The 13328-nt window shown below is 41.3% G+C and overlaps 2 protein-coding genes across 2 annotated transcripts; one reads left to right on the top strand and one right to left on the bottom strand.

The window, feature by feature from the left end:
* The first annotated feature begins 6 nt into the window (after positions 1 to 6).
* CCNA2 (cyclin A2) lies at positions 7 to 5082 on the top strand. Its single transcript, XM_010293600.1, has 7 exons — positions 7 to 46; positions 1037 to 1152; positions 1485 to 1708; positions 2282 to 2486; positions 3328 to 3441; positions 3959 to 4092; positions 4543 to 5082. The coding sequence occupies exons 1-7, from the start codon at positions 31 to 33 to the stop codon at positions 4592 to 4594; spliced, it is 861 nt and encodes a 286-aa protein (XP_010291902.1). The 5' UTR covers positions 7 to 30; the 3' UTR covers positions 4595 to 5082.
* Positions 5083 to 8254: 3172 nt separating this feature from the next.
* On the bottom strand, positions 8255 to 12646 carry EXOSC9 (exosome component 9). The gene is made up of 10 exons (XM_010293601.1): positions 12534 to 12646; positions 12319 to 12421; positions 11736 to 11873; positions 11185 to 11267; positions 10719 to 10851; positions 10174 to 10262; positions 9830 to 9976; positions 9266 to 9456; positions 8855 to 8933; positions 8255 to 8336 (listed from the first exon to the last, which is right to left on the bottom strand). Exons 1-10 carry the CDS (start codon positions 12560 to 12562, stop codon positions 8255 to 8257), a joined length of 1074 nt encoding a protein of 357 aa, XP_010291903.1. The 5' UTR covers positions 12563 to 12646.
* Positions 12647 to 13328: the final 682 nt, after the last annotated feature.

Below are 13328 nucleotides of genomic sequence, written 5' to 3'. Positions count from 1 at the left end.
CGGCGGCCCTTGGCGCCCCTGGGCAACGCCATGGAGCTGAGCTTCGGTACGTGACATCCCCTGCCCCCCGGGGCTCCGGCAGCCGCCCAGTGCCCCTGCCCGGGGTTCGGGAGGGCTCTCGGTGCGCCATCTCGGCGGGGCCCTTCCCCAGGAGGTGAGCAGGGCTGTGCCGAGGTGTTGCCTGGGGAGCGATTTCCAGAGCAAAGCGGAGGAGGACTGTAGGTCCTGAAGCTGTTCAGGGCGTAGACAGGTGTAGTTCACCCCAAAGACACCTTTTCAGTTGCTGAAACTGATTTGGTTTCGCTGAGGCTGCTTGTTAAGCTACAACAGCTTTTCAATCCACCTGAGCTATCAATTACTTGAGCCTCTACACTTCTATCCCCGCTCTTTTAACCTTAACTAAGGGTACCTCACGAGAGAAACCAGATTGCAGATAAGAGCAGCCCCGAAAGCCTCACTCTTTGCTACCGCTGTAGAGTTAGAAAGGGAAACTTTACTCAGGCAGATCCTGAGACTTAACAGATTCTTCTCCCCAGCAATACCCAGTACTGGCACAAGTGTTCTGCACACTTCCCGGTACATAAGAAATGGGAGCTGTCAGATCCACCTTCTGTAACACGTGCATCAGTATCTGTGGGCCAATTTCATCATGGTCCACTTCCAGAGTCTACAACACACTCTGGTGCTCCAGCCCTGTTTTAAGACCCAATAGTTAAGCTTACAGGACTCTATGTAACAAGGTAACGCAAGATGCACTGAGTTCTAGGTAATGACAAGAGTCATTTTTTCCATCCCTTTATTCTTGGGGGGAGGAAAAGAAAGGGGGATGGGAAGCTTCCCTGTTGCAGTAATGTTTTGGCTTTCCTAGAGCCTCCTCAACCCCCTGTCTAGTCGAGTGGCAGTCTGTCCTTTCTGCTTGCCTAGGAGGCACGAGACCCAGCAGTGCTGGAGAGCCCCCATCGACATGCTAGAGAATAGGGAGGCTCTTTGTGGCCTGATGGTGCCCGTTTTAACATAGCTGTTGTCTTCTGCTTAGATTCTCCAAGTATTATGGATATTTCAATAATCTCAGAAGCAGAAGAGAAAAAACCAAGCGTCAATAACGTGCCAGACTACATCGATGATATCCATACATACCTTAGGGAAATGGAGGTGAGCTGCTGTCTCTTTTCTTATTTGCGTGCAGCTTATGGGGCTGAGAAATGCACCTAAACATCAGCTACTACTACAGTGACTAAATTAAAGCTTGCTAGAAAGAGAAAGAAAATGCTGTGAATACAAGACTAGTTTCTTGTGAGAAAGTTGATTGTGCCATGCACTGAACAGAAGCTGGAAAGCAAGATTATGGAAATATAACTTACTGATCCTAGGCTTACTGTTGTTTACTTCTGATCTGTTTAAACTATGGCAAATGGAGCTTAAACAGTTGTTTCCTTACTGGCATTTAGTCCAAACTCGATTTTATCTGTCATCTAAACCTACAGGTGAAATGCAAGCCAAAAATGGGTTACATGAAGAAGCAACCTGATATCACAAACAACATGCGGGCTATTCTTGTGGATTGGCTGGTAGAAGTTGGAGAAGAATACAAATTACAGAATGAAACCCTGCACTTAGCTGTAAATTACATTGATAGGTTTCTTTCTTCAATGTCTGTTTTGAGAGGAAAACTTCAGCTTGTGGGTACTGCAGCTATGCTTCTTGCATCGTAAGTGAAATTGCTTAATTTTAAAATTCCACTTGCTGGTCTCACACACATGGAAATCTTGTGGCTACCCCATTTCTGTTGGCTATAGCCAGACTGACTTGGGAGGGCTGTACACTAGAAGAAAAATCAGGAGTTATCCACCTAAAAGCTTGGCAGTTTGTATGGAACTCCGCAAGCAAGGTTCTAGGCTATCTTTGTAGAGTGCTCTAATTGTAAGGATTCATTATTTCTGGCTGCAGCAGCAGAAGGCTTCTAAACAGTGTTTGAGGGAATATGTACAAACCATGTGAAAAGAAAGTTTTGCTTGCACCAATTAGTGGGTGGTTCTGGAATTTCAGCAACTCTTGAGTCCCAAATTGCTTAGTGCTAAAGTATTAGGCTATTGTAGGTCTGTAATTTCAAATTCTGCTGATTCAAGAGTTACCAAACCAAGCACAGCAAACTTGTTCAGTAACAGTGCCCAGCTGCTTCACAAGTCAGAATTCAAACTAACACGCTGGCTCACATTAAATGTTGCTAGCTATTTGGTTTTCTAGTACTTGATTATTTGTTCATAACTATTTCTCCTGGCAGAAAGTTTGAAGAAATCTACCCTCCTGAAGTAGCAGAGTTTGTCTACATCACAGATGACACCTATACCAAGAAGCAGGTCCTAAGGATGGAGCACTTAATTTTGAAGGTTTTGTCCTTTGACTTGGCAGCTCCAACGATCAACCAGTTCCTCACTCAGTATTTCCTACATCAGCAGACAAACGCTAAAGTGGAGAGCCTATCAATGGTAAGCAAGAATTACTAGCTCGGCCCATGTAACTAGAGAGCTCTATTACTATTAATGCGCTTTACAAGCTCTGTTTCCTTGTCCCAATAGAAAAGAAATACCAAAGGATTCTTCAGCCCAGGCTTCCCTGCCTCCTCCTATGTTTAAATGTGTAGTCTCTCTGGGAGAGTTCTGGAGTGTGCATGCAGTACGACACGCACTCCTCCAGAAGTGGTGCCACCCCACTGGGCACCAACGCTCCTGCTGCCGCTTAGCGTCTGAGATAATCCATTCCTATCACAGGCTGGCACTTGGCCTGGCGCAAGCATGCGTGCTTACTCAGGGCAGGCAGAGATTGATGAACTTTAATTTGGGGTTTGTTTCTCTGCTAGAGGTTTCCCTCTTTCTTATCTTAAAACTGCCACACCTACTCACCCACTATGGCTAACAAGGAATTTTGTTTTGGTTTTCCCCTCACCAAGCAAATGAGCTCTAAATCCAGAGGCTAATTTTTGAAGTGAAGCACACATAACGTTTCAGCTAAAGGTTATAGTAAATCCTAACCGCATGGCAGGTACCAGAGAAGAGGCCTTTGTCTTGTTCTGCAAAGGTCAGACCCAATGACACTCCTCCCTCTAGATCTTATATACCTCTAAAGATAAACCATGGTGTTGAAAAAGCATGTGTTGGGAACACCGATAGTGGCTAATATGCTAAAAGAGAAAGTAAGTGGAAACTAGTAAAAGCTGTTCCTTCAACTGATGGCAGGATTGGAAGCTTAAGTTAGGGTTCTAGTGCAACTGTTAAGTGCTCTTCTACTTCCGTTTGGAATAAGATTCCCTTTCTCTCATTTCCCTTGCAGTACCTTGGGGAGCTGAGTCTAATTGATGCTGATCCTTACCTGAAATACTTGCCATCAGTTATTGCTGCTGCAGCATTTAATCTAGCAGGCTATACGATCACTGGACAAACTTGGGTATGTAGCACTAAAACTTGAGCCTTCACTCACCTTTATGTGTGTTGAGTGTACTCGGACTCGGTTCTCAATGCTGGGGCCTGGGCTGTGGGAATCACAGCCCCTCTGCACTCCTAGGCTGTTTGTCAGGGTCTGCTCCCTATGGTATTTGAAAAATGGGGGATGGTCACACCGTTTCTTGGAAAGAGGAGGCATCTGCTGATGCACTCCGTTCTGGTGATCCTTCTCAAAGCTGTAAGCAGCTTCCTTGTGATAAGGAAGCGGGTGGTGAGAAAGTACAAGGAGTACTTGTTTAGAATATTATAGTCTTCAGGATTACCATAAACCTACATGAACTGCTAAAATCTGAGCAGTGAGCATTAAACTACTTTGTGCTTAAGAAAGCAACACTCTTGTCAACCTAATAGAACAACAGAATTTCGACAGGAAGCCAAAAACTCCACCAGTGGTCATCAGCGTAAGTGAACAGAGACACTACTCAGATGTTCCTCTTCTTGTGATATTCTGTTTCCCTCAGCCTGAATCCCTGCGCAAAGTAACAGGCTACACCCTTGAAGACATCAAGCCTTGCCTCACGGACCTACATAAGACCTACCTCAAAGCAGCACAGCACACACAACAGTCCATAAGGGAAAAGTACAAGAGTACAAAGTGAGTATCTGTAGAGACGTATGGTAAGCCGGTATGTTACGCCCAAGTTGTCCTAGCATGTAACTGCTTAACGGGATGGGGGCATGGGATGCATCTCAAGTCTTCGGTCAGACTCAACCGAATCCACCATGTAAGTGAAATGGTGACAAGACTCCCCAGGTTTTTGCACAATGTTTTGTTCAGCAATACTTCGCGTCCACTACCAGGCCTGCTATCGCTACCTGAAATGTCAGGTAGAAACTGGAGGAATTTTCTTGACATTCCTACGGTTGGTAGCCAGGAGATGTTACCTCATGCTCCTAAAAATCTGGGTCAGCATGGCAGCTGACAAGGCCCAAAATGTTTCCCGCCTTGTGAGGAATGTGCTTTGCTGCAGCGTGTATGCTAATCTTCACGGCGGAGAGCACTTGAGCAAGATGACATCCTGCATCTTTTTTTTCCCCTCTCTAGGTACCATGGAGTATCGCTTATTGACCCACCAGAGACACTAAACTTATTGTAATAATCAAGAGACTGATCTTTTAAAAAGATGTATATTACAAGAAAATGATGTACAGTTTTAAATGTGGTTCAAAATTCTAGATGTGATCACTCAGAATATTAATACAGGTTTTGATGAGCTTAATAATGAAGTTAGTTTTATGTGGTTTTAATGTAAATCTTTTGTACATGCAATCTTGTTTACATATTTAGCTGGGGTTTTATGTTCTCTTCAAGCACAGAATTAACCATGGAGACCAAGGGAACTCCAAGACTGCTTATCTAATTATAGACTAAACATGAGTATTAGCAGTGCATTATTATAGTAGGGATTTTTCTCCTTCCAAGTAAGAATGACTTGGACTCCACAGCAGTACTTGTAGCATTTTTATACTGTCTAGTTTAAACTGAGACTTAGTATAGATACAAAATGTGGCTTAATGGCTATAATACTGTAAGAAATGATATAGCTATGAGGAGAAGACCTTGCTGGAATTGACTCTTGTGAGGAGGCTCTTTAGGATGCGTCAGTTACTTGGAAGCCTTGATTGCTATGTAATGTATTGCAAGATCTCTGTCAGCTTAAAGGTCAAATGTTCTGCTGCAGGGGCTGCACAGCTTAAACTAGCCAGTACCAGCTTGTACTTCTCTCTTCCAGGATGCAGAAAATGGCTTTGCTAACAGGTATTTCCTAGTCAAGGTGTAAAACTGATGCAAATTTAAACCCATAGAGTTCCCACTGATGGGCTGGCTGTCCTAAAAGCCCATCGTTACCTACTAAAAAAATCACAGTTGTCAGTCTGCTTACCTAGTTACCCCTTCAGGGGCAATGAAGGGATTAAACTGCAGGAGGGTCACCTACTGCTCTGTGCCCTCAGGAGGAGGGAACATCTTCTGGCATGGATGGGCTATGTGCAGAATGGTATGAATTCTGTACATCCCTCTTGTTTGGAAAGGGTTCCTCTGCGGCATGCAGCAAAAATGTAGACCAACTGGTCTTATTTTTCCTTAGTTCTAGAACTGTTAGATGAGCAAACTAGCACATAATTAGCATTGGATCAAGTGGATGTTTACCTTCAACCTGTGTAAACGGGGTGACGCTGCCCTGTACTTACTGTTCTTTGCATGTAAAGCAGTAAGTGCATGGAAATGGATTTAATTAAACCATTTCTAGGTTGGCTAATAAACAATTTTTATGAGATGCTAGTGGTCTGGCCAATACCTTAAAACCACCAAGGGGCAGTACTATCATCTTAAACTGCCCTTCATCTCTAAAGCTTTTTGGCAAGGGCTGCCCTGTGAAACCTGTGCCACTTGAAGTTGATTCAACATTGTCTGGTTATCTGGACCCCTGGCAGGCAGTAGTACAAATTCTTCACAGAAATTGCACAGCTGTTATGGTATGGACAAAAATCATCACCCCTTTGTCAAGCTGACAAGCACGCATTACAGTGAGACAACTCGCATTTCTTGGTGCGGTAGCTAAGAACTTGCTGTTCTGCCCCCACCCCTGCCCTGCAGTCTGAGCCCTCCGTGAACCAACTCTGTTACAAAACTAATGAGGTCAAGTGGTGGTGACTTATCCAGTCAAGATAAAAGTACACAGCTGAGGCTGCCTTTTTTGGCCAATCTGAGTTTTTCAGGATGCACTTTGACTTTTATACATGTTCTAATGTTTAATGAAGAACCATACTTCATTGGTCTACCATGTTCTCCAATAGCCATTATTTAGCTTAATTTCAGCAGGTTGCCACTGAAAAGCTAAAACTAGTTGGGGAAAAAACTGCACAGCTTATCATGTCTGGTGCTTAGTATTGGAAATGCTCTAACCTTGCAGGAGAGGGAGTTTTGTATGTACAGGAACATGTTTGCCACAGTTGTGAGATCCGTTTATGACCTTAGAAGGGCAACTCAAAATGCTGATTGGCAATTATTCTTTGAAGACGAGAGAGCACAGCGTTCTTCGTGAGAAGCTGGGTTCTGCTTTGCCCTTCTTTTTTGTAGCACATGCTGGAAACTTTCCAAGACCACTGAGAAATATGAACATTAGAAGAAGAGTAACTTAAAGGAAGCTTATGAATTCTTTTTCCCAGAAAAAAGCAAGTAGCTCTTCAGTGGTTTATAGTATTAATTTACTGCTTAATGAAATGTTTCCTTGCTGTTTTCAATGGAAGTTGTTGTCACTGTTCCTGTAGCACAGAGAAAAATTCTCCCTTGCTCTCATGAGCTTTACTTTCAACATACAGATATGAATTCCTCTACAGCCTAAAAAAAGTGCTTCAGTCATGGGCTGGCATCTCTGCCCAGTACAACTATGTTCCTCCTTCCTCGCTGACAGCTCTTGCTGCTGCAGTTAAGTACCATCTTTTTCTGTTGACCTTCTCATTTTCCAAAGTGAATATGGGAGGATTCCAGCTCTTGCTACCAAGCTTTGAAGAAAATATCCCAGGTTGTAGTATATTACTGTTTTGCCCATCCAGTTTAACTTCTGGTCCTTTCAAAATAAAACCTCTAAGGAATGTAGGATATGAAGTGTTATGTGTGGAGAGAGAAATGGCAGTGCAAAGAACACTGTTTTTTCCCTGAAGAAGTTCAAGGTCTCATGGTACTGCAGAAGTAAGATGACACTGAATCTTCACTCGTTCTTGTACTCCAGACAGTGACTTTGGGTTGGAAGAACTGGCGCTAAGAAAACACACTGGTTTAGCTCCTGGAGGAATGGGGCTTTCTGTATTTCTCCTTTTCTGAAAGAGCACAACTTGCTGGCTGGGAGTAATTTTTTCTTTTATTTTTTACATTAAATTCTAAAATTGATTTGGGAAATGTAATATCTGCAACAGTAACTTCTCTCCTGTTCATATTTCATGAAATACTAAGGTCACATGTAAAATAGTCCTACTTTGCTCTTGTAAATATGTGTGTGTTTCCAATTTGACTTGGTTTTTGAACAAAGCAGCTGGGTCAAGTATTTTGGAAACCTTCCCATCTCTCTGTTTTGCTTGAGCATAAGTCTTTGAATACAGTTCCAAGAAGGACTCCTACCTGTTGCATGTAATATTTAATTAAACTTTTTAAGAAACTCCATTGCTAAATTACAGGTTGCTTCTCTTTTGCAGAAGTTCTATGCTATTTTGTTAAGTACATGCTTTTTTTTTTTTATTTTACCACCACAAAGCAGTTTCAGTAAAAGGTAAGAAAGATGTGGAGTGACATGGGCAAGAGGGTCTTAGTCACAACACACAGTTTTCCCCCTGTGAAGGACATTCTAAAGTATGAACCACTTCCAAGGTGTGGCAATAGCTACTTTAGTTAAAAGCAGCTTTTCCTAGCATTAAACTTGAGCCGTAACTCCTTTTACCACCTGAACTCTCTGACTATACAGAGCTCACTTTGGTAATGGCAGAGGCCGTTTTAAGAAAACTGCATCTTAACTCTGCAATTCAAGTTGTAGAACTTGAGACAGTTCAAGCTGAACCAGTGAGTTTGCTGCTGCAGCTGGATGCTAACCATGGAATTTCACTTACATGCAATTTTTTTTATTTAAAGCTGTATACAGTAGTCTTATATACATAAAAGCAGGACCAGATATGGGGTAGGAAGAAAAAATTATCTACAAAAACAATTTTAGTAATGATAGACCAAATTATGTATTATACAGCATTGCTGAAGAAGGAATGATGCTTTAATGAGCAGCTCTCTTCTTTTTTCTCCTTTTGTTAAATGCTTTCTTACTTGTACTTTCTTGTTTTGAGTTGGTCTGTGTTCTGTGAGCAAACAACATTTGTATCAAAGAAACATACTGAATAGTTTTATTTACAGGGCAACCATCCACCACACTCAGTGCAAAATCCAAACTTGGTTTCTAGAAAGCGTACTACACACAACAACAAGGGTTTCCATGGCTAGCCTAGGGATACAGCAGTAAGCCTCACTTCTTGGGAGATAAAACTTAAGATTAGCTGTAGTGTAGGTGCAGCATGTAGAATCTCTGCAGCATCTCTACAGAGCAGCTGATTCAAATCTACTTTTATGTTTTTTCCTTCTTTGGAAGGATTAACATTAGTCAAACATCTGTCACCACTTCAGACTGCTGCAGGTCAGCCAGGATGACTGGCCCCCTAGGACAGGAGCAAGCTAGCCTAAATTTAAACTTCCTTGTTCCTGGCTATCTATGTAGCCCCCTTGGTTAATCGAGACCCTTCTTGGCCTTGCCAAAATCCCATGCTTCCTGAAAATACTCCTTACAAATGCCTTTCCCCTCCTAATTTCACATGATGGTTACCTTGTTTTCTTTGGTAGTTCCTGTGGTTCCAGAATGACCACTTCTTCCTCTTCACTGTCGGACAGTACAATAGGTTCATCTAAAAAACCAAAACCAACCAACCACAAACTGGTGATCAGTTTTGTACACACAACTTCTGTAACTAATAACCACAGCATTTTTAAAGAAACATTCAGAGTAGCTAGCACTGAATTTGGAGCCCTCCATATACTACAGAAATCAAGTTTCCTTTTGAAGAAAAGGGAAGGGACCAGGTGAAGTGAAAGTAGCAAATGGGTGTTAACTCTTGAGTGGGAAGTGACTACAATGGTTCTCCTTTCTTGCTAGCGAAGTCTTTTCATGTCTTAATTCTAGATTGTTAATGATGTGATATAATAAGCATATCTGGTATCAAGATAAATAAATACTTACCCTTCTTAGTTTCCCTCATCGTACTTGAATTCTCAGTTTCCATTTTCTGACATTCAAAAGCAGTAGCCTCGCTTTCACCTTCCTCTTCTGCTGCTTCTTCCCTCTCGGATTCTTCAAGGTCTCCCCAGGAGTTCTCTATTCCTTCCCCAATTTGGGCTGTCCCAGGAGTGTGCAATATTGGTTTGGCAAAACTTAAGTAGTTAAGAAAAATCTTGGTGTTTGCTGGTAAACTCTTTGTACCCTGAGAGCAAACCAGTTGTTTTTTAAGCTTTATCTTGTTCTCCCCAGGGGAGAACATGCTTAGAGGGGAGTTAGGAGAGAGCGTACTTCCTCTCCAGCTGTAACAATCAGTCCCTTCAGAGCTCAGTTTTACACTCTATGCTAGGAATTAAGTTACCTAAAAGCAGTTAGAACCAAACCCAATACGATGTTGACATTTCCTCTGAAGGCTATAAAGGCTACCTAAGCTGCGAGGAGTCTTGGATGTGTGTTTAGCTTCTAGTAGTGCTAATGCAGGGGCCGGGAAGCCTGGTTTTTCCCTGAATAATAAAACAGAAAAGATACATCTCGGAAGGAGGGTCAGCTTTAGTGATGATTTCTTCCGCTTGTTCTTCCACGTTGTTAGTATCAACAGCAGCGCTTTCCATTTTGAAGGCAGTGATCTTTTGATTCGGTATAGATTCTGCAAAGCCAAACTTCCCACCTTCTTTCCTAGTCATTCAGTGACAGACACTATTTCAGAATGTTTCACACCTAAAAATGCTTTCTTTTCAAGTTCAAATATACAAATACCTGCTATTCAAAACAAATGTAAGTGAAAACAATTTGCTGTTCAAACTACAGGGTGACATTACTGTCTAGTATGTTTCTCAACAATACCCATTTCCCTTCCTTCCCAAAACACTCACCTAACTTTCTGGTCATTCTCCAAGGCTTTCTGAATTAGTTCTGTTATCTCTGCAACCTTAACAGCTGTTATTTTACTGCATCTCAGCACCTGTTTGTTATACATACAACAACAGTTTACCACCATGAAAGCAAGATGTTTTTAACTGTAGAACATTGTAGGAGTTGCAAACACTTAAAATAAAACACGGCATCTTAGTATGAGGGACTGGATACATGACGAGTTGATGCGACAGCCCCTCCGGCTACTCGTGAGAGTGCAGTCTGAATTAATTTACAGACTCTCTCAGCCAAATCACGGGGGGGGCGGGGTGGGGTGAAGGGAAGATGCGTATCTGATCGAACAACATGCCTTTTCTAAGTCTCTTCAGCATGATAAACAGTACTATGCTCTTCCACCAGGACTAAGAATACATAACCTTTTCCAATTAAATCAGACAGGTAATTGATTTCCTAGCTTCCAAATGTCAAAGATATTTCAACATCAAGATTACAGCACAGTTCATATACGAGAGAGAGAGAGACACAGGTCAAGACAAAGGTTTACCTGATCCTTTACTAGCATAATCCCTCCACTGGACTGGATGGTACAAATTTCACGATGTTTATTCATGGCAATTACAAGGAGGCCATCCATTACGAGTTCCTCACGTTCACTTGGATCCACCAATAAATAGGTCCTACAACCAAGTTTTTAAATGTAAGGCAACAGTACAAGTTTGAGGTGAGTTACTACCCTTAGAACAATTAAAAAAAAAGGAACTGGTTTACGTATTAGTAATTTATGGGTATACTCCCCCCTCTGAAAGTTTTTCTACATCATCTGTGGAAAGCTGCTGGTTAGTTACACTGTGCAGAACACATAAGTATCTCCCCATGGCATCTCACTTCATATAAAACATTTTAAGAAATCGGCTTGTCAACGTAAATATTTTTAAGGTTCTTCTGTGTTTAAAATCAATTTTACAGAATTGACAATAAGCTGTTTCTGTTGAAATACTTAAAAATCTTACCCTTGCTGGAAGAAGGCAAAACTGACACAAATAGGCATGTGGTGGATACTCAAGGGGACAGGATCACGTTCCTCAGGGGTGTACTTTGAAAAGAATTGGACCAGAAGACAATTATTTACAAAACACATTTGATTTTAAAATGACATACTATATGAAGATACTTAAAGAAATAAAAAAAAAATGAAAAAAGGCTAACAAATTATTAGTCATCTAAATATTAAAAAAATTCTTTTTACTCTTCTCATGCAATTCTTACTGTTTACTACCCACAGAGGCAAATATAGCACATTCATCAGCCTCATGCTTGATGCGGCTGAAATACTGTAAAATGCTCATCTTTTACAATTACTATTCCCATAAATTGAGACTGATAAAATTCTGTATTCAGCAGGCTTCCTTACTAGTCTTTCATGTTTTGAATAGCAATACATCTATCCTAAAACTTAAGTATCTTGGAGTTTATCTGTTCACACATTTAATCCTCCCTTTTAGGCAAAAAGAAACAGCTACCTGCGATGCCACAACAGGTACGACGATCTGCTACAACTTACCACAGTTACTTCCTCTCCTTGCACAGACACATCTGGTCTGCGAAAATGACACAGAGCTACAATCCCTGCGATGCTGGCAGCATCAATAATGTTACCATCATGATTTAATAGGTGCAGGTCCAGACGAATTTGCCAAACCTGTGAAAAAGCATACAAAACTCCTTGGTAATATGTAACATGATTCTATAGAAGTTATTGTTTTCCAAAACAATTTCATATTTTGTACCATAAAAAGAACCAGCATATATTCTTCAGGTCTCTTCTTAAGAAGATGAAAGATCTCGATACATTCCAAGACACCCAGTGCACTAGATTTAAGTCGTGGTTAATCAAGGCAAAACACATAACATTTAAGTACTATTTAAACTTTATTCTGAAAGGAAACATTTGAGCATGCAGGGTCTCTACTTCAGAAAGCCTGTGTAGCCATGTAAGTTAAAAACATCTGTGAAGTCAGATGTGTGGATCCTTACACTAACCTAAAATCAGAACTTCTAGTTTCCAAAACAAGACAGAGACCACCTTAAAAAGACTATATGTATCCTTTAGTTTAAAACCTCTTGAAATTAGTAGTTTTTCATACCTTTTCACCAGCAACAACGCAAAGAGATTCAGTATCTATACATTTGGAATTTCTTAGGCATCGTTCTATTAGCCTGTTCAGTTTCACTAGTAATTCAGGTTGCCTGTTAAAACAAAATGAACCCAAATTGAATATGATTACGCTATATACTTACATGTATCAAAACAGTGGCTCTTATGCCACCTCTGGTTAGTCTTTTTAGGAAAGCTACATACCTGCCAGGCTCAAAACCAGGCGCAGCCATCGGTGAGAGCTCAAGATTAAAGAAAAGTATACCTTCTGTAGGTCGATTTGGCTTGGGGGGAACAAGTTCACATGAGACTTGTGCAAGAACCCTGCAAAGGTAAATAAACCACTAAGTCACAGAATTTAGCAGGAAAAAAACTCCTACCACTAGAAACAAAATACACTTTGAAAAAGCAGGTGTTCAGGCTTTTAGTTTGTATTTCTCGCTCCTTACAGTTTCTCATTCCATTCCTGTTGCACACATTTAAAGTCTGCTCAACAACTGAGACGCAAATGCAGAAATTAGAACATTCACCTGTCTTTTCGGACTAAAAATAGACTCAAACACATGAAAATCTATAACTAAATGTTTATGTAAGTGTAGAGCTTCCACTTTTCCACATATAAAAAAGGGCCATTTGATTTGTGGAAAGAACACATATTGTACTGTGAGAGCAGTGAATAACGTGAGAGCAGTGAATAATGGGATGAAAAATTGTAACAATTTTTATATATTTTTAAAGTTATTTGTAATATTCAATCAACACGGAAACCACAGCCCTTCCCACTTCCCAATTTTCCCCTAAGATCCTCTCCTTGAACTGCTACGACTTTTAGGCTTCAGTCCTTAAAACCTGTTTACTGTGATCTCAGCGGGCTTTCGGACGCCTAACACTCAACGCTACGACTCTGCTTCTCTCCACAGGTTGGGAAACGTAACGCTTTAAAAGGCTTCCCCTCAGGCCGCGCCGCGCCGCACGGCCCGCCCGCAGCCCAGAAGCCGC

This window comes from Phaethon lepturus, unplaced genomic scaffold (genome assembly GCF_000687285.1).
Source record: "Phaethon lepturus isolate BGI_N335 unplaced genomic scaffold, ASM68728v1 scaffold28078, whole genome shotgun sequence".
Classification (NCBI taxonomy): domain Eukaryota; kingdom Metazoa; phylum Chordata; class Aves; order Phaethontiformes; family Phaethontidae; genus Phaethon; species Phaethon lepturus.
Note: the sequence above shows the minus strand (reverse complement) of the source record. Positions and strands in the feature narration are given on the sequence as shown.

Coding starts and splice junctions, on each gene's coding strand:
- CCNA2 (XM_010293600.1), top strand. Junction 1,153..1,484: donor CATACCTTAGGGAAATGGAG/GTGAGCTGCTGT, acceptor CTAAACCTACAG/GTGAAATGCAAGCCAAAAAT. Junction 2,487..3,327: donor AAGTGGAGAGCCTATCAATG/GTAAGCAAGAAT, acceptor TTTCCCTTGCAG/TACCTTGGGGAGCTGAGTCT.
- EXOSC9 (XM_010293601.1), bottom strand. CDS start 12,562: ATGGCTGCGCCTGGTTTTGAGCCTGGCAG. Junction 9,977..10,173: donor GAGAATGACCAGAAAGTTAG/GTGAGTGTTTTG, acceptor CTGAATGACTAG/GAAAGAAGGTGGGAAGTTTG. Junction 8,934..9,265: donor GATGAGGGAAACTAAGAAGG/GTAAGTATTTAT, acceptor TTGGTTTTTTAG/ATGAACCTATTGTACTGTCC.